The sequence below is a fragment of the Heliangelus exortis genome, chromosome 9 (genome assembly GCF_036169615.1).
Source record: "Heliangelus exortis chromosome 9, bHelExo1.hap1, whole genome shotgun sequence".
Classification (NCBI taxonomy): Eukaryota; Metazoa; Chordata; class Aves; order Apodiformes; family Trochilidae; genus Heliangelus; species Heliangelus exortis.
Window position 1 is genome coordinate 9,104,049 of NC_092430.1, and position 27,974 is coordinate 9,132,022.

General features: G+C 44.5%; 1 protein-coding gene across 5 annotated transcripts; it reads right to left on the bottom strand.

Moving 5' to 3' along the window:
• PCCB (propionyl-CoA carboxylase subunit beta) lies at positions 1-27,961 on the bottom strand. 5 transcript variants are annotated; one of them, XM_071751959.1, is made up of 15 exons: positions 27,746-27,961; positions 26,098-26,217; positions 23,876-23,944; positions 22,746-22,802; positions 19,648-19,761; positions 17,838-17,948; positions 17,392-17,500; positions 16,481-16,601; positions 11,933-12,014; positions 10,159-10,282; positions 9,254-9,361; positions 6,639-6,739; positions 5,068-5,166; positions 4,841-4,934; positions 1-2,237 (listed from the first exon to the last, which is right to left on the bottom strand). In XM_071751959.1, the coding sequence occupies exons 1-15, from the start codon at positions 27,944-27,946 to the stop codon at positions 2,137-2,139; spliced, it is 1,611 nt and encodes a 536-aa protein (XP_071608060.1). In that variant the 5' UTR covers positions 27,947-27,961; the 3' UTR covers positions 1-2,136. The 5 variants fall into 5 exon arrangements, with proteins under 5 accessions (XP_071608060.1, XP_071608057.1, XP_071608058.1 ...); XM_071751956.1 differs by having other exon boundaries at positions 11,933-12,056; XM_071751957.1 differs by lacking the exon at positions 1-2,237 and adding an exon at positions 2,862-3,108.
• Positions 27,962-27,974: the final 13 nt, after the last annotated feature.

The following is a 27,974-nucleotide window of genomic DNA, read 5'->3' on the forward strand; positions in this document are numbered from 1 at the left end:
TAGCAATGAGACTTAAGTTTTATTTTGGCGAATAAAGGCAAAGCAAACAGCCCTGGGGGCCTGGGGAGTCTCCGCTCCGCTCGGACGCACGCAGTAAAGTTTAATCTTTTGGCTTCTATTCCCTACCTTAATACATATTCATAACTATCCCAACACATCTTCATGACCATTCTAGGAACAGGCTGGGCTATGTTTCTTAGTTCTGGGAAGAGGAGGCCTTCAAAGGCACATTCCCGCTTTATCTCTGAGGGGCTTTTTGACTCCCCCCCGGTGCTGGCTGGATGCAGTCAGTGTCTGCCTCAGCCTGCCCTCTCCTTTTTAGGGTACAGGAACTGTGGGATGTCTGGTTTCTTGTTCCCCTAAGCCTTGTAGTTCCACAAGGAAAGGTTACACTTGTTGTATTGGTGTCATTTTAGAATCATTCTTTGGTTTTAGTATCACGAGAGAGTGAGTTTCATTTTTCCTGTTTCTAATTCAATGGGATCAGCAGATATTTGCATTCCTTGTATGACCCAATGGATGAACCTGATGAAGCAGGATATTAGACATGGGATGGTGAACAATCCCACAAATACTCCCAATATTACCATACCCACTTTGGGTAACCAATCATTATTAAACAATTGTCCCCACATCCCTTCTAGATTAATTCCATTCCAGGTCTGAACTGGGACATGTGCAATTTTCTTCATTTCTCATACAAGTTCATTTACAGCCTTTCCTTCACCATCAATTTCTAAACAACAATTGCTAAGATTGAATTTTCCACATACCCCTCCTTCTTGTGCCAGTAGATAATCCAGTGCTGAACAATTTTGATACAGTGCTGTTCTCATCTTCACATTTTGTTTTGCAATGAGTCCTAAAGCATCCCCCCTTTTATTTACAACAATTCCCACTACAGCTTGTAACCTAAAGATTCTATTAAGCGTGTAAATTGGGGTCCTATATCCCCGTGGCCCATCTTCAGCCCATGTGGCTGGATCAGAATATGCACTTATCCTTTCAGAAGGAATTTCATCCTTCCAGTGCCCTATTTTCAATTCACACCTAGGTCATCATTTTCTCAGTTCCTCAGCCTCTGCATATACTCGCACTCCAAGCCCTTCTCCTCTCCTTATGGGTAACAGGAAAAAACTGGGCCTGATTGTTCCCAAAACACAGGAGCCTGACCAATTTCTTGGCAAAAATCCATTTTGCCACCAATCCAATCCTGGCCTTCAGGGGCTGCCCATCCATTTAGAGTGTTGGTTCCACTGGTCCAATTTTGGAATGATTGAGCCATTTCCAAGGGGTTTCCCCATTTATCCCAATCCTTCCTCATTTCATTCCAGAGGTCACCTCCCTCACATTCGAGGTTACCCACTGGTCTGCCGTTCCCTAAATTTTGCCAGCGACTCCTTCTTCCAGCAACTCCTTCTTGTTATAGAAGTTTGTAAAACCCATGTTTGTTTCCTGCTACCCTTTTCAGGCTGTTTCCAGGTTCCAGGGTCAGCTATGTTACTCTCCATAGCTTCCCAGGGCCATCTCTCCCCCTGATCAGTACCTCCACATACATAACAATCAGTATTAAGCAATATTTTCATCAAGATTTACAAAAAGGGGGGGAGTCTCATCTCCACTCACATGCACCCAGTGCCCTTGCTAAAACAGAATTATTGGAACTATTTTGAGGAAAAACTTCAGTCTTCTGCCTTGTACACCTCAAGTGATTTGGACTCTGTGGGAAGAGCCAGAAGTGATAAAGGCTTGGGAGGTTTTCACCAGCTGGGCTAAGTGAAGCTTTACAGATTCATGAAGCTAAATGCCACGTTATTCCCATGGTTTGGAGAAGAAGATGCTGTTTTCCATCAGTGACTGCATCTCTGTAGTGCTAAAGCAAGCTGACCTGTTTCTCATCTGGCCCACAAAAAGAAAAACCACCTGAGGTGGAAAAACAATCCAGAGGATGAGGAAGAAGGATCAGATTCAAGTCTGAACTCTGCTCCAGGACTCTGCTCCTGAGATGTGGCCCCACTCCTGCCTCTCCAACAACTGGTAAGTCATCCTCAACTCCTGGTGCACTGTGGACCACAGTAAGTACCTTATCATGCTTCTGAGGTCAAGGGCTGCTCACTGGGGGAAGGATTTCATTTGTCACCTGTTGTTTCTGCAGGTGACAGAGAGTGGAGGAGTCATGTGGTCAGAGCAGCTTCCCAGTGTTCCCAGAGCATCGTGCTGGTACAGCAGCTGCCTGCCTGCAGAGCCAGAGGATACAGAAAGGTTTTTGAAGATGAACTCTGTGGAACTAAGGAGGCCAGGAGACAACTAAGAAAGGTGCTTTTTTTTCTTCATGGCAATGAGGATTGGGTTTCTCATTCAGGCTGAAGAAACCACATGCTTAGCACTTCACCTAACACCCCTTTTGCCTCTAAGCTTGCACCAGCCACTCTCTCAGCTGCCTTTGTACAATCCTCTTGGTCCTTTCCAATGCCTACTACACCTGCAAAGTCCTGTGGAGCTCGGACTCATCCTTGAAACACCCTCTCTGCACTGTGCTTTCAGATGATTTCTTTTTTTTCCCCCCAGGTACAGGATCTGAGCTCCATGACTGTGCTCAGGCTGCACCTTCCTGGGAAGAGATGCTACCTGGAAAGTTGCTGCCTGATCTCCCTTCCACTTCAGGTGTGTGCCTGGGCAGTGAGCAGCAGCTGCAGTGTGCAGGCAGGGCAATTCCCTGTCTTACAGTGCCATTAATTACTGAGGTTATTTACAGGAGACTGAGAAGCCCAGGGAGCAGCATTATCACTGTGAGCCACTGTGAGCCACTGCAGGTTGTGTCAGTGATGAGCCCACCCAAAAGGGCTTACAGAGACCCCAAATTAAATGAGAGATGTGCTGTGATTTTATTGATGCTCATTGGCAAAAATCAAAAAGGAAGTTATTTCCACTGCACAGCAGCCCTCAGTTGAGCAGTGTTGGTGTTCAGAAGGTTGCCCTGTCCCCCTCACAGTGGGATGTTGGCATGTTTCTTCCAGGCACCAGACTGGGTTTTACTGGCCAGCACATCCAGGTCACGGCAGATGCGCGTGCGGGTGCTGGAAGGTTGGATGATGTCATCAACAAACCCTGTAAAAAACAAACAAAAACCCCAAACCCCAACCAACCATGAGGCCTCTAAGCCTTCTATATTGAGGGTGTAATGTAAATTAGCAAAATCACATCAGTATTTGAAACAGACAGTAACATAAGAAAATAATTTAAAATAGCCCGAAAAGGAACAATTCCAGTGTCAGTTGTTTTTAAATTAGAAACATTTGCTTTTTGGTGTGTTTTTTTTTTATTTTTACAATAATTGGCAAGCCACAAATGTTGCAGAGGGGTCTGCACTGCACTTGCCTTTGCACCTGCAGGAGTCTGGTTTTTCCTGGCTCAATGACCTGGTTTGGGCCAGGATAAAGGGGATTTTTTGTCTTGTACTTTTGCTTTCAGCTCAGTCTCTCGTAAGCAGCTGCATGTGCTGAAACGAGCAGCAAGTTTCTCAGTCACTGTCTGCTTCTGGGACTGATCACACTCCATGGTTATAGTTACAGCAGAACCAAGGACACTGCTCAGCTCTGAGGAACATTTTGCCCTCCAGAAGGAGAAAAGGAGTAAAGAGGTCACACCTGGAACCCTCCTTTGGGGAGGAACAGACAAGATAGGTGCCAAAATTGACCAGAGTATTCCATCCCATACATGTCATACTCAGTATAAACTGGAGGGATCACCAGCCTCAAACCCCTTCCTGCTTCCCCTTCTTCTCCTCTCCCTGTTTATTTCAGCATCCTGGGAGGATTCCATCCATTCCTCTGCCTGTGGTCCTGATCCATTCCATCCTGAATCTGTGGGTTCCTGCCTCCAGCTCCCAACTACTGCTGACTCCAGGATTCCAGCCTGGACTTTCCCAGGGCTGCCCTGTAGCCTCTGTGGTGATGTGAGAGTTATTGGGGGAGAGGGGGAAGGAACATGGGATCAATTTTCCTGTATATTTGTATAGATTGAGTCATTTTTCCTATTTATCATTACTGTTTCACTAAAGTTGTGTAGTTTAGTTCCCAACCCATAAACCTCTGTCCCTTATTCTCTCTCCTTTCTTTATCAGAGAGGGAGGGGGATTAAGAGAGCATCTGTCATTTGGTTTAATTGCCAGGCCAGTGTTAAACCCTGACACTCAAAGAGCAGCAACAGTCTGATGGGAAAGCAGAGGGAGCAATGCTGCACGTGGTGGCTGTGCTGGAGAGCAGCTTGGCCCAGGCTCCCCAGTTCCGTGGCACTACTAATGGGGTTTAGATGAAGTAGAAAACCCCTCATCAGAGTCAGGCAGCGTGGCTGGACACAGGGAGAGCTGACTCCAGTTTACTTCCAGAGCACAGTTAATGTTTCATAGCCAAAGTCAAATTCAGAAGGAAGAAGAGGTGAGAAATTTACTCCGAAGAGTCCTGGGAAACATCAATGAACTGACCTGGACTCTTACCCTTTGTTATTGCCACTGGTTTGTGTCTCATTCTGTCAAATAAATAGGTCATCAAAGCACATGTACTTTTAAGGGCAAGTCTTGAGTTTTCAGATGCATTCTAAAATCTAGAAAATTGAAAACATGCTTTTTGGTGCATCCCAGCAGCCTCTTTCCAACCAAAGATGTGTTTTGTGTGTGGATCTGTTTTTCCTTCCCGTGCACAAGCTGTGGATAAGCATCACCTTTCTGACTCACCTGTATGTCTTGCACAAGTAACTTACTCATTCCCAAAAAGCTGAGCAGCTGCACATTTACCAGTGTGCAGTGGCAAAGGGGGAACAACTCTGTGCCAGGCACCCTCACCTCTCATGGCTGCAGGAAAGGGGTTGGCAAACTTGTCCACGTACTCAGCCTCCGCATTCGCCTCCTTCCCTCTGAAAATGATCTGCACAGCACCCTGGGGACATGAAGCCACCAGGTCAGTGACAGCCAGGGCAGAGGAGAGCTGGCTGCATCCCCAGTGCACACACACACACACACACACACACACACACACACACACACACACACCTCAGGGCAGCTGCAGTTACCTTGGCACCCATCACGGCCACCTCTGCTGTCGGCCAGGCGTAGTTGGCGTCTCCTCGTAAATGCTTTGAGCTCATCACATCATAGGCACCCCCGTAGGCCTAGAAGGAAAAAACCAAGGGATTCATTAGTGTGTAATGACCCCGGAGCACCAACAGCCCATGTCTGGGGTTTGTTCAGCCTGGAGGAGGCTCTGAGGAGACCTCAGAGCACCTTCCAGTAACTGCAGGGGCTTCAGGAAAGCAGGGGAGGAACTCTGGACAAGGGCCTGGAGTGACGGGGCAAGAGGGAATGGCTCTAAAGTGGATTTGGGAAAAAGTTCTTCACTGTGAGGGTGATGGGGCACTGGCCCACATTGCCCAGAGAAGCTGTGGCTGTCCCATCCCTGGAAGTGTTCCAGGCCAGGCTGGGTGGAGCTTGGAGCAACCAGGGCTGGTGGGAGGTGTCCTGGTCCATAGCAGTGGGGTGGAACTGGGTGATCTTTAAGGTCCCTTCCAACTCAAACCATTTCATGATTCTATGATTCCTCTTGCAGCTTTTATTATTCCAAAGGCAAGCAAGTGGCACTCAGTTTTACCTGAAGGAGAGCACAAGAGTCTCCATTTTGCTACAACAACCTCCTAAGACCAGATGTGCCTTCCAGCAAGAGCCACCAAAGAGCAGGGAAGGGGCTGCTGGTATCAAAGACCATTCTCGATGGCAGAGGAGAGGAACTCAGTGTATACCTGAACCCTGGGCCTCCACCTGCACCCTTCCCCTGTGCACAAACTGAGCGGTGTGTGCTGGCCAGGGAATGCAGCACTTGGACTCTGCAGGCTCCACACTGGCACTGGGTCCCACGGGTCCCAGGCAGTGATGGACACTGCAGGACACTGCAGACCAAACTGCAGTTCAAGGCTGTTTCAAAGCATTCCTGAAAACCACAGCAAGGCTCAGGAAATACAGCATGGTAGTGCTCAGGAGAACCAGAGAAGGTAAAGGGACAGGAGGAAGGAAAGCGCTTTTTGGTTTTTGCTCTGATAAGTCAAAAACCCAGCAGAAAAAACAGACCAGCAAGAAAAAAGTTAAGGCTTTTAGGACCCCGAAACTTATGGCAGAATGGGCTCAGGTACCTTACAGAAAAAGAGAACGGAAGTAAGTGAAGTAGTCTGTAGCAAAAGTAGAGGACAAAACTGTAGAACAGAAGAAACCACATCAGGGTTAAACTTGCAAAGAAAGCAGGAGAGAGGCACCATGGACACTGGGGATTTGGGAGACTCAAGTGGCAGGAACTGTGATGGCATTTCCTGTGAGACAAACTTGGTGGCAGGACAACTACTTCACTGAAGACATTCCTGGGAGAGAGGCAGAGAGCAGACGTGATTGCAGAGTGTGGAGACAAAAGAATGGAGGAGCTGAGGTAACAGTCTGAGAACAGACAAAACGGCCTCAGGTAACCTGAAGTGAGGAGGTGTCACCAGATGGGGCCAAGAGAGCTGTGAGGAGGACAGAGAGCACAGGTGGGACAGATGGACAAAGCTTCACAGAACTGAAATTCAGGTTTCTGGTGAAATGAGGAACTGTGCCCACTCACCTTCCTGGTGATGACAGTAATTTTAGGCACAGTTGCTTCTGCAAAGGCAAACAGTAGTTTGGCACCATGACGGATGATTCCACCATACTCCTGAGCTGTACCTACAAGTGACAAACAATTTCTAAATTTTTTTTAAATTTTTTTTCACAAAACCCTCCTATACAGCTTGGCTGTTGTCATCATCCACTACCAGCAGCAAACCTGACAACCACCAGAGTCATGCTAATATTCCAGAGAAGGCAATACCCAGGAGCAGCTCTGAAAACCTCTCACCAGAAGCAGCAGGTATTTGTATATAAGGTCACAGAACCAGCACACTCACCAGATGGTCTCTTCCTAGGAACAAAATGCATCATTTTCAAGACTCCAAATGTGACAAGCAGGGAAAAACAAAACCTAGATTTGCTTCTGCCAAGCCCCCCTTCTTTCTGGCCCACACTGCAGGCAGCTTGGCTGCCCCAACAAGGACCTCTCCCAGGCTTCCTTCAAGCAAGCCCAAGCTGCTGGACCTTAGAGGACAACACATGAATCTCTCACATGAAGATATTTGGGATCTTCTTAATGGATAGGGTTTTTTTGGTTGGTTGGTTGGTTGGTTTGGTTTTTAGGGTTTTTTGTTTGTTTGTTTGTTTTATTTTGTTTTTTTAATTTAAGATTTTAGGTAAAAATTGTTGTGGGGTTTTTTTTTAGTAACTTCTTCGGTAGCTTGTGTGGTGACTTGACTTCAATGCTTCCTCTCCAGTGGAATTTGAGTATCTACTAACTTACACCTACACTTATCCAATGTGTCTTTTCAGCTGAAACTTCACTTTTGGTTCCTGTGTTTCCCTCCAGGCAGTGGGCCTGCAGATCCTCCCCAGCAGCAAAAGTGGGAACAGCCCCCTCTTCCTTCCTGAAGGATCAGCCTGACCACAGCTGGATGGATGCTCAGCCTCACCCAGCAGCTGGAGAGCACTCACAGACCTTGTCATCTCCTCACAGCCTTAATTTTTAATTCACATTTAGAACAGCATAGTAGCCATTCACTTAAAGTATAACCTTGATTCAGCTGCTGTTTCAACTATTTACCTGTGGCAGTGTATACTAAATTACACAGTGTGTATTTTTTATAATAAATAACGATTTTTTTCTGGCCACAGATTGAGTCCCAAACTTGTTCTAAATACTTGTTTTTATCCAGCTACAGGATACGAATGCCTTCAGTGTCCTCTCTGTGCACACCTATTACATGGGGGGGGTTGTAATAGGTGTGTGGGTCACTAACACTGAGATGGTTTGCACACCTCTGTGAGCCAAGGTAAGAGTCTTTTTTCTCTGCTAAACAGGGAGATGAGGTGACCACCACCCTTGGAATTTATTACTCAATCTGAAATTTCTAACACTTATATACTAATTTAATGCCAAACTCCTCAAAATACAACAGTTTAAGATCACTGCACAGCCTCAGATCTCTTCACCTGCCTCTGCTTTCACTTCTCTTCCATTTATCTGCTTTCAAACCAGCATTATATTATACATTGATAAGCTGCTGCTTTTCATTGGCTATATGGGAATAGCTTCATGCTTGGATTCTGAGCAACTACCCTAACCCAGATGCCTGTAGCAGCTCCTGAAGTGACCCAAGCTGCTGCCTGGTCCACATCAGATGAGAAGAATTGTGTCTACAGCAGGAGATAAGGGTGAGAGGAAAAGGAAGGGTTCCATTAACACCTTTCCTATTGCCTCACTGTTAAATACATGGTGTGAAGATAAGAACTGGAATGTTGACTTAGTGACATTTTCATGCTTTGGTAGCTGTATGGCCTTGAGGTAAACCCTGGTTTACTCAGCAGTCCCAACTTTACAGTCAGCTGGCAGACTTGCCATGTTTACCAGTGTAACATTTATATTCCTCACACAATCTGAGGTCATTTTAACAACACCAACTGCTCACACAGCCTGTGCTGAAAACAGTCCTGTCTCATTACTGATTCACCCCCAAGATTCTAAATCATGAGCATTTTCATCTGAAAAAAAGCCTTGGAGCATGGAAGACCTGGGACCACACTGTCCAGCATGGAGCTGTCTGAATAAATACAGCAGCTGAGCATTTAGAGGGACGTGGAGTCTCATTATAATAAAGAAACCACTTTCACTTCCAAACCATTCATGACAGAGGCAGCATCTCCAGGCAATGCAGGGTTTTTTTTCTTGGCCAGGTGGCAATCTCAGCTTTGAAACTGTGCTGAGATTTCAGGCAGCAGGACACAGCTTTCCAGAGCTTGACATTACCTACACACAGCCCTGGCAAATGGGTCACCCCAGCAGCTCTCTCTGACTGCTGAATATATTCAGCATTAACTGATTGCATGAGCTGCCTGCTCCCCAGAAGCACTTTGGGATCTCAGGACACGGTGAGAGCAGTGCTGGTGGCTTGGTCAGCCACTTACTTCATTTTCCTGCAATTAGTGCATATTTCAATAGGCTTTTGTGATGACTGCTGTACTTGGACTGCAGCCTTTCTGTCCCCACAAAAAGTGGGACTTTAAAAACCTGGCTTATTCAGGTCTCTCTGCAGTAAAAGTCTTCTCAGGTTTTAAAATGGGTTTTAACACCAGCAGAATGGCAAGGCCTACCTGGCAAAAATCCAGGAACATCCACAAAAGTGATGAGAGGTATGTTGAAAGCATCACAGAAGCGAACAAAGCGGGCTCCTTTCACAGAAGAATTGATGTCCAAGCACCCTAAAATTAGGAAGACAGGACATTCCAGGGATCCCCTCACAGCACTAATTCAAGGCTCAAACCACATGGTATTTTAGTTCTGTCTTTTCTTAAAGCAAGGGCTTATCTGCAGACAACATGGACATCACTTGCCATGAAGTTTTGCTGGTTTAGAAATAAAATTAGAGTGCAAGGTACAATCAACAGGCACTCATTGCATTTCTCTGGTTGCTATGCATAGAGGCTTTCTGCCCCCAAAAAAACCTGCTTAAATTATACTCCTGTAATTCAAAGTATTTTTCTGTAATTCTCTCTTTACTGATTTTTTTTTCCAGCTCAGTTTTACTGAAAGGCTAGAAAGTTTTCCATTAAAAAAAAAATTAAAAGAAAGGGCCACTAATATTTAGAGAAAGATCAGCACTTTCTGTAAACATCCTGCACAGTGTTTGTTCTTTTTTCAGTGCTTTTAGAATTATGTGGTATTGCATTAGACCTGAACATGTTTCTCATGCAAGCATCTATCTGGACTATTTTAAATGTTTGTTAAAATTGAGACTATCAAATGCCCATGTGCTCCTACCACTCCTCCTGTGCTGGATGCAGCAGGCATTTAGTTACCTGGGATCAAGATCACCTTGTTAAACCACTAAGGAAATTGGTTTTCTCTTAGTTTTAACATGCCACAGGTGCACCACAATGAGACAAGAAGTGGCAGAAAAACTGAGAATGAGTGGAGGGACGATAAAAACCATGAATAATGCTTGCAGAAAACCAGAGAGAAGGCACAAACACCTTTAAGAAACACCCAGGACTGGTACCTGATGCTACTTTGGGCTGGTTGCCCACAAGCCCAACAGTTCTCCCATTCATCCTGGCAAATCCAACCACGATGTTCCTGGCATAGGAAGGCATGATCTCAAAGAATTCCCTTTCATCAACAATCTGCAAGGGCAAGAGGTAGGGAGAGCCCTTAGGACACACAGGCAGGTGTGTATTTATAGACACAGGTAGACACAAAATCACTTAGGTTACAATTTTTTAAAACATTTCAGAAGTAAAAAAAAAGGGGGAGTGGAGGGGGGGGGGGGGGGGGGGAAGAAAGAAACCTTTTAAGTCATCTTTGCAGCCTTCCTTCCAGGAACTAATTAGTGCTGCATGTATTGTCCAAACTACCACTTAAACTTCTCTCAGGGACCAGCTTCATGACATTTCTTCTGCTTCCTGCTGGAGCTGTCCCAGGCAGCTCCTGAGCACAACCTTGGCTGCACGGGCTGGGGTTTGACAGCCACTTCTGAGGCTGAGGCCAATGACAAGCTGTGAAACATTTTAATATTATTAAAGGAGTTTTATTTCTCTCCTTAATACTTCTCAAAGCTTTTGGGAGGCTTTGGGTGGTTTGTTGTTTGTTTATGTTTCCTAATTCACTTCAGAGGTTCAGAGGTTTTATTTTAAATGCCACCTTTAGACTTGGAATAGGCAGAAATTCAGAATGGAAAAATCCACAGACTCCTGAGCTTGCTTTCTCCACTAAGATGAGTCTAAATGCAGCCAGGTGCAAACTGAGCCACGACACCTGAATGAGCAGGTGGGGAGAGATGGGTGAAACAGCAAAAGGGGGAAATCTGGAAAGGTACTACAAGCACAGCTCAACTCCCCAGACCACTTGTAGGAGCTGCTGCAAAGTGGAGTTCATTGTGCATCAGCTTCATCATGCACCCCAGAACCCTGGGTCACCTGCCATCTGACACTGGGGTGCTGGAAGCAGCAGCTGGCAATTTTAGTGTTAAAAATTCAGAATCTTGGGGTGCTTGCCAGAGGCCTGGAACAACTTCATGTGATAAAACTTCTTTTAGAACCATGTTCTCTGCCCAAGTGTTTATAGTGAATTGTTAAAACTGGAAAAGTTTTAACTAAAAATCAGGCAAGAGCATTACCAGCATTGCACATGCTGCTTTAGTAAAAACTCCTTTATTTATACACTGACTTATTTATACACTGCAATACTGACTTGCAGGTTTTTCTAGAAGCAGTAACGTGGTCCCTTTCCTGCCACCTGCCATGGAGATCTGAAATTTTAACCTTAGCACTGACAAGCTTCTGAGTGCTTGAGTTGCAATTAAAAAAAAAAAAAATCTATTTTTGGGCTGCTCCTGTATGTAACTGTCTTTCAGAATAAACAGAGAAGGGTAAATCTTTACATGTACTCTATGTTATTATTACTTCTTTAAAGAAGTGACAGAATTCAAGACTGTAATAGCAAGGTGCAAGGGGGGGATGACAAGTGATAGAATTCAAGATAAGGGGAAAGGGGATTGCAGCCTCAGAGAGAAAATGGGATTACAGCATCTGTCATCCATGCAGCAGCAGATCTATCCTGAAAACAAATCTTAGAATTCCTTTCATCTGCTAAAATTTTTTTTCCTGCAGTTTTTGTTGCCCCTTCATTCATGTCTACTACACAGGTGAAAACAGTAGCTTGTGAAGACTAAAAAAAAATAATTAGTGCCATTCTATTGGTTTCTCCCCATTATTTACAGATAGAATATAATACATCTGTACCAATCTCAGCAATGCTCATGCTGGCAGACTTACTGCATGTATGATATCCAGCATGTCATAGGCTTTGGTAGATTCAGTTGGGACAATGGTGTCCAGCTCAGGAACCAAACGGTCACTGCAGAAAATAACCAAGTGTGAGCAACGACATTTCACAGACCTGATGAACAGCAAGACAAAAAAAAACTCAGGTAAACAATTCCACTTGATGGAAACCACTTCTCCAGTATGGGAAGAAGAAATGGCCTCTTTGTCTCAGCCAGTTGTGCCCTCAGGCCATGAAGATGCACCAAAAACCTGATGGATCTCTTCCCAAAGGACATGCTCCCAGCAGAGCCTAATGGTGCACCCATGGAGTGGGAACTGGAGAGGCAGAAACCCTACAAAGGGCATGGGTGGGGGCACTGCTGCCCCATGGGGACCCCAGAGAGTCTCAAGAGTTGTCCTATGCAGAGGAAATGCTGCTCTGTTTGTTATAAATGGGGTTGCTGTGGAGTTCCTACAGAATTCCTGTTTTTCACAGTGCCATGATGTGGCACATTTCAAAGAAAGAGCACAAGACCCTGGACCCCCAGTTTAATGCTGAAGAAAGTAGCCAAAATGAGGCAGAAAACAATAATGTGAGTCCTGGGGCTGTCCCTGATCTCTCTCACCCACAGGACTAGGGAGGCACAGCTCCTTGCTGGCAGAGCAAGAGACCCATCCATGAATAAAATAAAACTGACAGCAACACTTCAAGTGTTTTTTTTCCACATGACCATGACCACTGCATGCAAATATTTCCATAAAACAATGTAATGAAACCTTAATCTGATGACAAGCACACAACTTTAACACACTAAGCTCCAAGCTAAAAAGGCTGAAGAACTTTTTCTTGCCCAATGTGCTCTTAAGTTCTGTTCGTTACCTGTGGCATCCCCCCAAGAGGATAAGGAGAGTGGAAAAATTAAATTATTGCTCCCATAAATGCACAGTGCTGTAGAGCACTGAGGGGAATGACAACAGTATTAAAAGGAATAACCACCATTACAATTAAGACATTACCCTGGATACCACAATCTTGAAAATCTCCCCATCTTTACAGACAACAGACATCTGAAGCTTGGTAGCAGAGTCACTGAACCTAAGAGGTGGAGAACTGTGTTTCTTACAGATTCCACTTGTCAGGAAGGGACTGCTGCTCATCACCTCTGACAGCTTGAGACACCCTCACACAGACTGATACCACTTTTCATTCAGTACAACAGGGAAACTGTTACCAAAAAACTAGTAATAAGCTCCTCTAGAAATGTGTGTACACACGTCAGGCATTTCTTTGTGGACAAAGACACATAACAGGAAAAAAATCACACCATCCAATATAGCAAATGCAATGAAGCAGACACCCTTCAAAGGCAGAGGATGTATTATTCACCATTAGTCAACTTGGTAACTGTAAGGAATCATCTAACTCTGTAGAGCACAGGCCACTGACACCAGAAGCTGCAGCTGACACAAGGTTCAGCAACCAAGACTGATGTTTTTCAAAGCATCTACCTACCTAGAGAAAAAAAAATACCCAGCAAAAAAGCAAACAAACAAAAAAACCCAACTAAGCCATCAGCTTCTGGATTTAACAATGAAGACAAAAAATTGTTACCTTTCATTTGCATTATTCACAGTATTTTTTGTGGTGTGAAAATGATGCAGTAAGAAAGAAATTACTCTAAAGGGAGGGGCTTTGACTGGAGCAGCAGTAAGGATCAAACACATAATTCAAAGCAAAAGGAGTCTATTAAGATGTCAGTATGTCCAGCTGAAATATTACCAATGTAAGTATTAAGACCACAAATGGAAGAATTATTGGAGATGCTGCTACAAAACCCAGCAAATTTAACAAACAGAGCTGTCTTCACTTGTACAAAGACTACTAAATTCAAGTTCTTAGTACAGATTATTGAGCATTTATTACACTGTGATCCTCTAATAATAGACACACATAAAAGACTGTCTCCCTTAAGAAAATTAAGAACTAATCTCTCATACATCAGCAGCTACAACTTAGCTGACAGCTTCTCACAAGAAAATGAACTGCCTTTTATAATATACATTGATTTTAAAAATGGACTGTCATTTCTGTAATGAAATTAAAATATCATCTTCATGTCTATAGAGGATAATGAGCCCAGTAGAACTTGTTGAATGCTTAGAAAGGACATGATAACCTGAGAGATTATCCCTAAAATTTGCTAATTGGAGAGATTAATATTACCAGTGAAGAAGACATTAGTAACTGCAGATGTTTTGTATGATTTGTAGAGAAAAGTCAGGAGCTTTTGATTGTTGCCAATAGGAAGAACAGAAACATAGGGACTCTGTCCTGCTTGACATCCTGGTGTCTGAATTAGAAAGATATGGATGTGATGGATGGACCACTCAGTAGGCAAGGGACAGGCTGGTTGGTCACACAAGAAAATTATGGCCAACAGCTCCATGTCCAAACGGAGACCAGTGACAGCTGGAGCTCCCCAAGGGCTGGTGCTGGGGCTGGTCCTGTTTGTCAGAGACCAGGACAGTGGAACTGAGTGCACCCTTACCAGGCCTGTGGATGCCACCAAGCTGTGTGGTGTGGTTGACACACTGGAGGGAAGGGAGACCATCCTGAGGGACCTCAGCCCACACCAACCTCATGGAGATCAAATATGGCCAAGTGCAAGGTCCTGCACCTGGATCAGGCCAATCCCAAGCACAGTTACAGGCTTGGCAGAGACTGGATTGAGATCAGCCCTGAGGAGAAGGACTTGGGGGTGTTGGTTCATAAGCAGCTCAACATGAGCTGGCAATGTGCACTGGCAATCCAGAAAGCCAACCCTGTCCTGGGCTACAGCAAAAGCAGCGTGGCCACCAGGTCAGGGGAGGTGATTTTGCCCTTCTACTCAACCCTCATGAGATCCCACCTGGAGTACTGTGTCCAGTTCTGTGACAAGAAGGTCCTGGAGCTGTTGGAATGATTCCAGAAGAGGCCATGGGGATGATCTGAGTGTTGGAGCACCTCTCCTATAGAGACAGCCCAAAGAAGAGAAGGCTCCAGGGGGACCTTAGAGCACCTTCCAGTACCTGAAGGAGGCCTACAAGAACACTGGGGAGGAACTTTTCACAAGGACATGGAATGAGGGGGCAAGGAACAATGGCTTTAAACCAGAAAAGGGTGGATTTGGGTTAGACAGTAGGAAAAAACTCCTCACAGGTGGTGAGATCCTGGCCCACATTGCCCAGAGAAGCTGTGGCTGCCCCATCCCTGGCAGTGTCTCAGGTCAGGTTGGATGGGGCTTGGAGCAACCTGGGTTGGTGGGAGGTGTCCCTGCCCATGGCAGGGGGTAGGTACTAGATAATCTCTAAGGCCTCTTCCAACCCCAACCATTCTTTTAATCTGTGATTTGCTTTGATTTGTCACTATCAGACCAGAACAGTCTTCCAGTTTAATAAACTCCTGAAGATCAACAGCTTAGAAAAAATTAGGACCAGTAACTAATTGACCTGTCTGACCATTCTCTAAAAGCAACTGGCAAATTTATTTCTCTGATAGTGAACCATATATTTCAGGTACCAGAGCAGTCATCTGTAAAATGGATCTGAGAAACGTCCCCCAACGTCCCAGTTTCAAAGACACTGCAAAGAACAGCAAAGCAGGAGAAGAGAAGGAGAAAGGAGAAAGGAGAAAGGAGAAAGGAGAAAGGAGAAAGGAGAAAGGAGAAAGGAGAAAGGAGAAAGGAGAAAGGAGAAAGGAGAAAGGAGAAAGGAGAAAGGAGAGAGAACCTTCCCAACTCACAGATTAAAATCTCCAGGTGTGTCAGGACCACAAGACACAAATGGCACACAGCTGTTGAACTGAAAGGAACAAGTTCAGGAGCAGCTCCCATACAAGAGAGGGTGACAACCTCTCATGGGCTCACTACAGGAAGTGCTGAACTAGAGCTGCAACTGGATCTCAGGTCAAAATGCCTTTTCTCCATTAGATATTCTTAGTCTTATCTAGCAAAGCTGTCCACCTTGTTCTATCCGTGTATCTCTTGGGGAAATTCTCTGATAAAAGTCCAGACAGTTGCTGGTTTTCCCCTCTTGACTCAAGTCCTTCATCTGTCCTGCTGCCAGCTACACTGTGAGCCTGAGAGACTTAAAACATGAAACCTGCTGCCTCCTTTGTTGCTTCCCCATCTCTAACCTTAACATCCCCATCCCAAACACAACTTACCCACCAGACACATAACTGACAATCAGGGCAAGTTCTCCCCACTTTTCTTCCCTGTGCTATCTTCTGCCTGGCTTGCTGGTTTCAAAGGACTGTACAGAGATGTCTTTACTTCTCCCCACATCCTGCACTCAGCCTAAACAACACTGCTTTCAGAAAATCCAGACACTAAATCTGACAGTGAGCATGCCTGTAGGTACACACACCTGTTGAAATACCTCCTGGGTTTACACTGCAGTGCAGGATTATCAGCCAGGACCCTGGGCACAAAACACACATCCCTCCACATTCCTTGAGCCAGAGAAGCCATGAATTCAGCAGACAGAGACCACAGATCTCAGCCACTCTCCTCTTACCTGGGATCATGGCATTCACAGATGGGTGCTGGATCCCGGTTACTAAGAGGTAAGTAATTAAAGAACTCTCTGAGATGAAGTAAAGCATCTATGTCATTCTCAAAGGCTCTGTGTGCAACTCCTGGAAAGAAACAGTTAGGCAGTTATTGAAATTATTTTGCAAGCTTTCATTTTCACGTGTGTACCAAGATAAAAGAAGTAACAGGAAGAATTTCTAAACCCAAGCTCATAGAGAGTTTCAAGTCATTAAATGGGACCTGCTGAAACATCTAGAAAATGAGTGGCTGAATCAGGAGTACTCCTCAGCAGGTCAGGGTTGTTGATCTCATATTTAAAATCATGTAAAGTGGCTTATCAGCTCTCACAGACCTAGCTGGATCCCAGCCTGCAGGAATTCAGTCCAGGTTACTGAGCTGTACCCAAGCTCTTTTATAGAGGCTGCATCTGAGTTGTGCCTCTGCTGGTGGTTTTGGTTCACCACCGGTTTGTTTCACATAGAATTTGAGATCCCACATTCATTTGGAGCCTCAGTAAGAGTCACGAGACAACAAGTTTTCCCAGAGCACAAAAACCACTTCATCTCTTCCCTTGCCACTTGGTTTATAGCTGAAAAGTTCAATCAGTGCTGTTAGTAAGCAAATAAGGGACTGTTGAGACTCTTTGCTAATTTCTCTTCTAAACCCCAGAACTCTCCCACATTCCCACTTTTCCTATTTCCACTACTAGAAAGGACCGGGAAGGGAGCCCTGTGCAGAGAAAGATCATGCACCAAAGCAGTTTTATCACTTAAGAGTCAAGTGACACTCACAAGGGCAAAAATCAGCAGCAGCCTATGGGCTGTTGAGCTGGAACAACTATGTCATTTACTTTAAAGACCTGTTAGTCTGTTAATTAAACTACCCAGCTCTCACCAGATACAGCAGTGTGTGTCTTCGCACCCCCAAGCTGCTCTTGGGTGACATCTTCATTAGTAACAGACTTAACTACATCAGGGCCAGTGATGAAGAGATAGGATGTATCCTGGGGGCAGGAAAAAAGCAAAACCACACAGAAAATGCTAGAACCAAGCTGCGAAAGAACCTAAAGGAAAAGCCACAGTCTCCAGAGACTTTCCACAAAATAACAGCAGAACACGGGAATCAATTTCATAAAAATCCTTAATGAACTACATTAAAAGCCACACACAAAAAAAGCAATTATTCACGGTTTTTTTTTGAAAATTATTTTTGATTTTTCATGAAAAATAAGCTTAAGTAAAAGCAGGAGACCATCTCAAAAGAACCAAACCAAAACACCTTCATGAGGGGTCACTTTGTGTCTTATTAATGTCCCTGGCAGCAGCCCAAGATATCCTCACCTTCACCATGAATGTGAAATCAGTTAAAGCAGGTGAATACACAGCTCCACCAGCACAAGGACCCATTATGAGGGAGATCTGTGGAATGACCCCAGAACACAGAACGTTTCTCTGCAAGAGAAAAAAAAAAACCCAAGACATCTAGTTTTACCAAAAAACAGCTCATCTTTTAAGTCTGTGCACAGATTCTGCAAGAATTCCCAATCACAAACAAGAGAGGACAGCTTGCTCATTTATGGACAGACAAAGATCTGGAGAGAATGCATCAATGCAAATAGAACCAAAATAATTCTTTGCTACTGCTTTGCTTCTTTCTGCTTCCATGCATTTCATGTACCATGAGGGTTATGAAGGGAATATGAGACCTCAACAAATGCTGCAGGGCCAAAAACTTCCCTGAGCTTGGAGTGGTGAGAAGTGTTTGTACCTGAAACTGGAACACCCAGGAAGGGAGACACAAGCTTTAGTAGCCAACTGTGGCAAAGATGCTTTTAAAATCTGATTCCTGCACTAGCTCGAGTTTTACACAAGGATGAATCACCAGCATGAATGGCTTTTTTTGTCGAAAAAAATATTTACAATGCTCATTGCTCAACTGGGTTACCACTGACTTCTCTAACTGTTCAATTGCACCATTCTAGACTGCACTAATGCAAGTAGTGGGTTACTACTAGTAGTTGGGTAGTGGAACAGGTTGTCCAGGGAAGTGGTTGAGGCCTCATCCCTGGAGATAATTCAAAGCGAGGCTTGAGGAGGCTCTGAGCAACCTGATCTAGCTGAGGGTGTCCCTGCTTACTGCAGGGGGGGTTGGACTAGGTGACCTTCAGAGGTCCTTTCCAACCCAAATCATTCTATGATTATATGATCCTATGAAAGGACTGTCAGCATCTTTTAGTCAACTTGTCATCCAGCCTGTTCACATAACTACTAGAAGTACAGCCACCTTTCTGTTTTGTGCACTTTCTTTAAGACTGTGTTTTGGCAAACATACAAAATCATAAAATAATGTCATTTCAATTTAAAAAAAAAATCAGTAGCATGTCCAGAGGAAAAATTCTTGTGTTAGCCACAAAAACACAGTAGAAATAAAACTTTAACCAGTCCAGTCAGTATTGGATGTGAACAGAAAACCCTGACTTGCATTTTTTTTTTAAAAAAACTTTTTACCCCACTGATCTACCATCTTGACAGGCAAGCACTTGATGCTTTTGATTAGAGTTTCTCAAGTTTTCTTCAAGTACATAGCGTTCAATTTCCTTTCAGCCCCTCCTCCTGCAGTGCAAATCTTACATCTTTCATCAGCCCTCTGGAAAAGAGATCTGCTGCATGAAGTTCTTCACATCTGAGTTTCAGAGGAGACATGGAGACAGCTGGCAGTGGATGAGAACCATCAGTCACCTAGCAAACCACCCTCTGAACTACAGCATGTTCACCTCTCTCAGACAGCTGAATAAACACTCAAGAGATATTACACCTCAACACAGGCAATCTATGCTTTAGTGAATCAGAAAGTTAAAGAGTTGTCTGGGGTTTTCTTCCAGTGAAGTAAAATGCATCACAGTGTTTCCCAAGGCTCAGCATCACCCTTGTTTAACAGAAAGGAACATGGAGCTAAGAGGTACAATCATTTGCCCAATGCCAAGAAGAGAACCAAGAGGACCATGCAGGTCTCACAAGGACTCATTTTATGCTGCTTCATCTCCCAGGTAACACTGGCTGAGGATGATTACCTAGAAGTTTACTTAGGAACATAGACTTAACTAAAGAAAGACTTTGTCCAAGATTCCTGGTCAACCAGCAGCCTACTTACCAAAAATATATCTGCATAGCCTGCCAAGGACTCCACTCCCTCCTGGATTCGGGCTCCTCCAGAGTCATTCAGCCCAATCACAGGTGCTCCAACCATGGCAGCTTGATCCATGATCTGGTGACAAACACAAACTCTTGATTATTGACCTAGCTAAGCTAAAAACCCAAAGCAACCAGCCCCCAAAATGTACATCCCATCAAAAAAACCCCACCACAATACATGCCAGAATTTGAACTGCCTTCACAGCATTCGGCTTCTTTTTTATTTGTATTAATGTCAAAGTCACTAACTGCTTATTATGGTATAATGTTGTGACTCTTCAGACACATCTAATCCCCCTCATGACCTTTAAAATTCAGCTGCCTTCCTTCCTAGCTGGATACCTCCATACTCAGGCTGCATCACCCAAACCCTGAGCTGGGTGACACAATCACAGAGGTTTGGACCAGAGAGGTCCAATCTATTGCTGCTCATAAACACTCTAAACTGCACCTTAAGCACTCCCTCCTATTTGCCTAATTTGATCTTAAAAGTTTACTGCAGTGGTGATTGTGTAATCTCCCTTAGCAGTATATTCTACTGCTTCAGTACCCTTCTTAGAAGTTCTTTGAGAAGACTGAACTAAATCTTTCCTCCAGATATTTAGAAACACTACTTCTCTCAATATATAGCAGACAGGGAGAGCAATTAACTACTTCTTTGTCTCTGCCTTCACAAACACTGAAGCACCTCAACTCTCCTTTTGGTCTTCTTGGCTTTCTTCATGTTTCTGGACCACCAGTTCAGTCACACTGTTCTTTCTACATCCTGTTTTTTAGATCTCTGATCATTTTGGTTAATGGCTTCAAGATCATATGCAATAGTCCAGCAGAGGCTTAAGTGGGAGGACTGAATTCCTTACATTCCTTACACAAAATATTCCTGCTTCTTAGATCCCAGGAAAATGTTTGCCATTTCTGTAACACTATAGCACAGGTATATTATGTCAATATTTGCTTTAACTTTATGATCTGCTTTAGCCCCTAAATAATTTTCTGTAAAACTACATGCTGTCAGTGAAAACCCATTTTTAATTTCAAAGTTGGTCTCCCTGCCCTCTCAAACATCCCTACAGAATTGTATCTTACTTTGGACCATCTCTAACATCTTCAGATTTTTTAAACTCCAGTCCTGTCTTTCAGAGTGCTTGCAGCATCAACCTGGAATTTTATATTGCCTAGAAATAGGGTAACCACACTCAGCCCTGTTTAATCAGCAGTTTCTTAGCTGGATGAAAATCCCAACCTGAACACAAATGGGTGATGGCTGCCTCTGCATGGTTCTAAAGTGGCTTTGTTCCTATTTGCAGTCTTTCAAAGAAGGCCTCTTATGCTAACATGACAGGTTAGTGAAACCAGTTCACTGACATTTTGCTCTTTTCCAGGGACTTATATATGGATTATTTATTTCAAGGCTTCTCCAGATACTCAAGTTCCTCCTAAAACACACATCACTGTGCACACCCACACTACCGAAAATGTGGGGAATCAGGATTTCAGGATCCATTCTCAGATATACTTTTCTTCAACAGCTGTCTTGAAACATGGCACCCTAGATGGATGTTCAGCACATAAGGCTTTAAAGTCTTCCCCACAAGTGTGCCCCTGTCACTTAAAAGAGCCCCACCAAATCTCTGCTGATGCAGGGAAACCATTACAGGTATTTAATGCGGCCTCTTCTGCAAAAGTAACAGGCAACCTGTAGCCCAGATCTACCTCACTTGGAGCTTTGCTGCAAGGCTGCCTTTTTTCTTTTGCAATATTGCTGCCTCTCTGCAACTCTAGGAAACAATCCCAAATGGGAAACCATTACCACCAAAGACACAGATTTCCAGGGAAGTCCAGCTAAGGGAGAACAACTTCATGATCATGTCCCATCACTTAAGGTTTGCAGAAGCCAAGATTGCCTCTCTCAGAATAGATTTCTGCTTCCCAGAATTCAGCCCAGCAAGAATTATGAGAAGCAAGACAGATCCCACACCACCCAGCCAGACTTTCCTTGAGCTCTCCACTGCCCAAGCTGAGACTTTGAGCTCCAAAGACTCAAAGACTCTGAGCCCCAAAACAATTGATGCATCCAGAGCCTTCAACCTCTGAAGCCCACCCAGAACAGTACCAACTGGGAAGGACACACATTCTTTTCCAGTTCTGCTTTTTTAGAAATAAGAGATTAAAAAATACACAACACATTCCAAAGCATCCTCTCTATCCAGTACCATTACATCCCTCCCTAATGCAAAGAGACACTGCAAAGCTCCAGTGTGAAAGGGTTATTTGAAGTCTTTCCCAATATCAAGACTTGTAAAGCCAAGGAGTTATTATCCAGACCAAAGCCTTCATGTCTGCTGATTTTACACCTCCTCACAGCTGCAGAGTATATGCCAAAAAGGAGTTATTTCCATCAGAGAAGTAAAAGGCTTTGCACACCAAAAAAAACTGTTTCTGTATCTCTAGCTGGAAAATTTAGGAAGTTTCTGCCAGCTCACACCACTGAGCACTCATGAGTGAAAAGGTCCTTGTCCTCCTCAACTCTGGAATTCAAACCCCAGCTTTTCCAGTGAGACAGGCAGACAAATGAGAGTACAGAGCCACCAGTGCCTGATAACAGACAGTGTGAGTATCAAGGTGACCTCCAAGTTGTAAAACTGTTTATCTTCAGATTGTTTATTTGTTACATTTACTTTTTATAAACATTACACACTTCTACATAGCCCTCTGCACAGGAAAAAGGCTCCCCCAAGTTATTTCACATTTCTTCAGCAGGCAATAGCTAGTTAATCTATATTGCTCCTTTGCAAGTCTCTCCTCTTTTGTAGCAAAGTAGAGAAGGCAACTCAACTTAAACAAAGTTCTACTTGGAAAAGGTTTCTTACACTTGAAAAGCTTCCAAAGAGCACCTCTGCTCACTGGTGCTTTCACATCTTAACTGACTGGAGGTTGCCATGACCTATGCCAGACTCCACTCAAGTCAGTAACAAATCATTGCCTCCAAAGTCATTAACACAACGGATTGAAAAAACAGGAGGCTGACAATTTTTATTTTCTCCTCTGAAGCATTACCTTGCAGATCTTCTGGGCATGAGCTCCAGACAGACTGCCCCCAAATACAGTGAAGTCCTGGAAGAAAAACAAATTTTCCAATTAGGGAAAGAATCATTTCAGTTAAAAGGCACCCAAGGAGCCCAAAGCCAACTTCCAGAGAGTTTCTCCAATGCTTTCCCATAGTCTTACTCTCAAAGAAGCCTTAAAAACTGTGAGGACAGAGAACAGCATAACTATGACTAGCAGTTGAACCCAGAAAGAAAGAACATCTCAGGTGACAGCTCCATCTGGAGGAGAAAAAGGCCTTTAATTATAAATATAAATTTTAAAAAGAAAAAACCTGTATCATTTAGGGGCACACTTAAATTCTTCTAATAAAAAACTGTCCTCTACTTGTGTTCTCCTAAAATCAAGGTCTGTGTTCAGCTCCTATCTTCAGGCCTACATAACAATGTCCCTCTTTGGAAGAACTACATATCTGAGAGAAAAACAGGCAGGGTGCATAACTTGCTCCAAGGTCACACAGCAACAATCATTTTGGCCATGACAGAAGATGAAACAAAGACTACTTTGTGGCCCAGAACAGAGAAGCAGTTACCAATGATCTGAAAGGAAGCCTTTCTCTCACTTGAGTTAATATTAACCAAGAGAAATCTCTACCTATGGTGTTTCCTCTACAGTATTTTTATTTTAATGTGAAATATGTATTTTATCTATTTATACACTATACAAGCCCTTCATCAGAGTTTGAAACTCAAGGTGATGGAAACTCAGTGATTTCTTCATTAATTCATTTCTTAGTTATCAAAACCATGGTGTCAGGGGGACTCCTCCAGCCTCTCAGCATCCAAGGATATGATGCCAAAGGAATGACAATTTATTTTTTCAAAACATTCCCACTGGCTCTGCAGTCATCACTCCTTTCACCTTGTCCACACCTGCACCTCTCACCCAACAAAGCTTTTAGGAAAGCTTTTTTGCTTTTTCTTGTCTGATGGTGCCCTTCCCCCTCCCTCAGAATGTGATGTCTATCTCATGATTCTTGGTAGAAGGTGAAGAGGTATATTAATACATGGCCACACTGAACTGCTGTCATTTATTTCAAAAGGTAAGTTCCTGATATTTAAAAGAACCAAGGAGAACCATACCTGACTGAAAACATAAGCCAGTCTCCCATTAATCCTTCCACGGCCAGTTACAACACTGTCTCCAGGATACTGCATTAGAAAACAAATAAATTAATAAAAAATGTTAATTTAAAAAAAATCTAAGCAGTAATGACATCCACTAAAAAACTCAAACTTATATAGAGCACAAAGTCAAAGCTAAGATTGATTCTCCACAAGGACTGGTCTGTCATGTCTGCAGTGGAGGCTCCACAAAGGTCTTCCCCAGCCCTGGAAAGGAATACTAAAGGCAATATCACATTAGGTGTGGATCGGTGCAAAGAATAGAGAATTTTGAAGTTTCCTTTCAAATTCCAGCAGATCTGGAGTTAAGGCAAATCCCACCCCTAGAGACAGGATGTACCTTTTATTAGGACCAGCTGGTATTTTTGAAAGAATGGAAACAGCACACAAACCTCTCTTAAATTGTTAATACAGAGGGGAAAAAAAAAAACCAACCCTGGAAAGGTCAAAAAACATAATTAGAGTAATCCTAAATACTTCACATTGGCCTGCCCCATTTCTCACCCCACAAATAAGGGAATAAGAAAGAGCTGAAAGAGGAAATGAAACTTAAAATCTGCTTATCTATCTTGTCTCACTTTTAAGGAAAGGAACTAAATGTCTTTCAAGACAACAGGAGAAAAGGGACTTGACTGGGCTGTCATAAAGGAATCCCATGCATTTCAATCCTTCTTGCTGTTTGAGACTAAAAACAAACAATCAAAAAATCAAAGGGCCATTTATATTCCAGGTGCTTTACACTCGAGGTGATCTGTTCTCAGCAAGCTCACACCAGTCAGGGGACTCTTCTCAGGCTGCTCAGACAGTAGCTCCTGACACACAGACAGCAGGACACACACCTGTAGTTCCAGCCACTGTCTCATGCAAATGTCTCCTAAAGCAGCCCATAGACTGGCCAGGATGTGAGCACAAGTCTCACCCTACCTTCAAAAAGTTCCAGGAACTCAGGGAAATTCAATGCTAAACTAATATTCCAGCTCCCTGGCCACAGTTAGGTCACCTGTTGTGAAACTGTGCTCTGCAAACATGATCTGCAGCTCACTGAAAGGCAAATTCTGAAGGACAAGGAAAAAATTAACCCTTTTGTCACTCTTGGTACCTCACTGCTCCTCCTACCTTTAGAAACAGCAATTTGCTATCAGTCCTGTGGGATGCAGCATTGAGTAGCACGATGAGAGGCAACACAGCAGTTATTTCACTTTGCTGGGGAAGAGGGTGAAAAGTTACATGGAAAAGATGTTTGCTCAAGCACTCAATGAGAGGGAGAATGTCTTGCATGACATCCTGCCCAGCACCAAGCCCCACCAGTCTCCAGGCTACAAAACCAAAACCAAATCCTTCACCTTTGCTGGTTCCCAGTGCCTGCTGATCCCTCCTTCATCCACAGGAATAAGTCCTGAAAGGCTGAAAACTGACACGCTGCTTCACTAACCACATAAGCAGAAGTTGTAGCCCTTGTGAGCAGTGTGGGAGCAGCCACCAACACAGCCAGCACGTTCCTTGGTCCTTTCTGTACACAACTGCAACAAAATACTTGCCCCATATGGTCACTTATCAGGCAGCAAGGTTATGGTGAGAGACTTCAGGGGGGCCACAGAGCGTCGCTCCGCATGAGGAACCTCACGTACCAGGGGGGGTTGGGATACAGAGCTGTCAATTTGCAAACTGCACAAGCAAGCAGACTGCAACTTGCCAACAGACCAGTGGGAATATCCCTATTGCCAAACACACCAGGTTCTGAGGCCCTCCAGGATTTTATGACTCTAAGAGCTATGCATGAACATGGATCCAGGTTATTGCACCCTGTAACTCGATGCTACCTGGAGGCAGGCACAAGTATCAGCCCCTATTTGTTCTTCAGATCTGACCTGATTGACAAAGTTGCAACAAAGCTCTGCAGCCTCCTCTGTTATTTAAAACACAAATCTAAGGCAAAACCAGGGAGGCATTTGAACCAAATAGGTGATCTTATAAAAGAGGTATCACGTTTACTCAGTGCAAAAGTAAACTATGTGAGCTGTTAAGTGGAAACTGCAAGTAACAAATGGAAATTTGCAAAACAAAACAAATAAAAGAAGTAAAACAAATAAAATAAACTACATGTGAACAGGAAAGCCTGTTTTCCACCAGATGGTTGGCTAAACAGCCAAGGACAAAAAGAGCTAGATGAAATAAAATACCTTGTTCTTATCAGAGTCCATCCCAAAGTCAGAACATCTGTGTTCCACAAACATGTCATATTCATCAAAGCTGTCAGGGTCCAGCAGCAGCAGAATTCGTTCTCTTGCTGTCAGCTTTCCCTGAAATGAATCAACATGAATAGAGCCATCAGGTGGATCTGGCTCTGTTTACTGACCACCAGCAGATGCAGCTTAATCAAACACAGTCTCACTTGACCTGCTACATTGGGTCCATTAGGCCAACTGCATGCCCCCCAAGCTGGAAAAAGCCCACACAGCAATTATCCTCCCTAAAAACAAACATAGTGCAAGCCAGACCTTGAAAAGAAGGCTGACTATTGGAGTAGCACTGTCACAAGATAAAGGAAACAATCTCAGAGCCTCTTCAACAAGATATAATAGCAGCACAGCTATTTTTGCCCACACATTTAAATGCTTCCATTAAGGCCTTTTGTTCTATTCTTAAACATGGAACCAGTCTGCAGCAAAACCACTGCTCACCAACAGTTCAAGGCTCAATTCACCATGCTCAATACTTGGCTGCAGCAAATGAGTGGAAAGAGTGTCCTCAGTCTGCAGGAATCTTCTGACACAATCTTTTTGTTCTTTTCTTTTTTCTGCTGGACGCTGATACAGGCAAAAGTCAAGAAAGGGCCAAGAATGTAATGAACTGACCTGAGATGTGTGTCCCTTGCTCAGTACTACTGATGGCATAATCAGTGACTGCAAATCTGATCAGGGCACACCAGTTGTCCTCAGGATGGTGTGACCCTACCTCAACATGACATTAAAACACACCTTGGCTTCTCTACAAAACTTCTGACCAGCAGGTCAAAAAATTCATGAAAATCAACAAATGCAGGAAAGACTTATGCAAGCCATAGATTTAATTTATATAAAAGATGACATGTCTGAGGCTCCTAAACATGCAGAAATGCTTGCCTACTGCCAGGGTCCTAAATGTAAATAAGGGAGCCTGACATTCTTTTCACATGTTGTGTGACTGTGGGAGGGAAACTGCTGATGGGTGATCATTCCTGTAGCCTTCACATGAATGACTACCACTATCTCCTTGATGCTGACATCATGGTACCACTAGGTCCTTGCTCTAAACAGAAAAGATATCCCAGCAAGAAACAATAAACAGAAAAACTATGCTGCCACCCTCCTTAGTATTGCCTACACTCTGAGCAAGAGGAAAGAGACTAAAAATCTAACTGTGGCCATCCTTCCCATCTGTCTTTGCCTTATTCCCACTCCTCTGGCTCTCTGCTCTCACCCCACAAGATCACCGTGCCGGATGCCATCTCTCCAAGCCCAGACCTTACCCTCAGAGGATAAGCAGAACTTATCCCCAACTGCAACTCCTGCCTTTGCTATCCTCGCCGCACATTATAGCCGGTCTGCTGACGGGGCTGCTGGGCATGAACAACCCATTTCCCTGCCTGGACCGGCAGGCACCGCACCAGCGGAACCCCGCGGAACGGGCTCTGCCACGCAAGGGCAAAGCCGCGGCCCCGCAGTACCCGCCAGACAAGTGCCAGAGCTTGGCACGGAGCCGGAGCTGGACCCATCCTCCCCGCCCGTTCCCGGACCCCAGCGGCGGGGGAGCGGCGGTGTGGGTGCGGTTCTCCTCCCCGCGGCTCACCCGCTTGTGCTGCGCGTCGATGCGGGCCTGGCCCCCGCCCAGCAGCGCGGCGCTGCGCTTCTCCTGGATGCGCTGGGACACGGGAGGCGGCCGAGCGGCCGAGGCGGCCCGGCACCCCACCGGGACAGCCCCCCACCCCCCCGGACCGCCCCGCCACAGCCCCGCGGCTCCCGCCCGGCGCAGCACTTGCACCGCCGCCATCTCGCGAGCGGCCACCGGCAGCGGCGAC

Excerpts from the sequence above, each read along its gene's own strand:
- PCCB (XM_071751954.1), bottom strand. The coding sequence starts at position 27,946 with ATGGCGGCGGTGCAAGTGCTGCGCCGGGCGGGAGCCGCGGGGCTGTGG. Across the intron at positions 22,803-23,875 it reads TGGCTTATGTTTTCAGTCAG|GACTTCACTGTATTTGGGGG; the intron begins GTATGGTTCTCC and ends TTTTTCTTCCAG. Across the intron at positions 17,501-17,837 it reads ATTTCACATTCATGGTGAAG|GATACATCCTATCTCTTCAT; the intron begins GTGAGGATATCT and ends TCCTGCCCCCAG.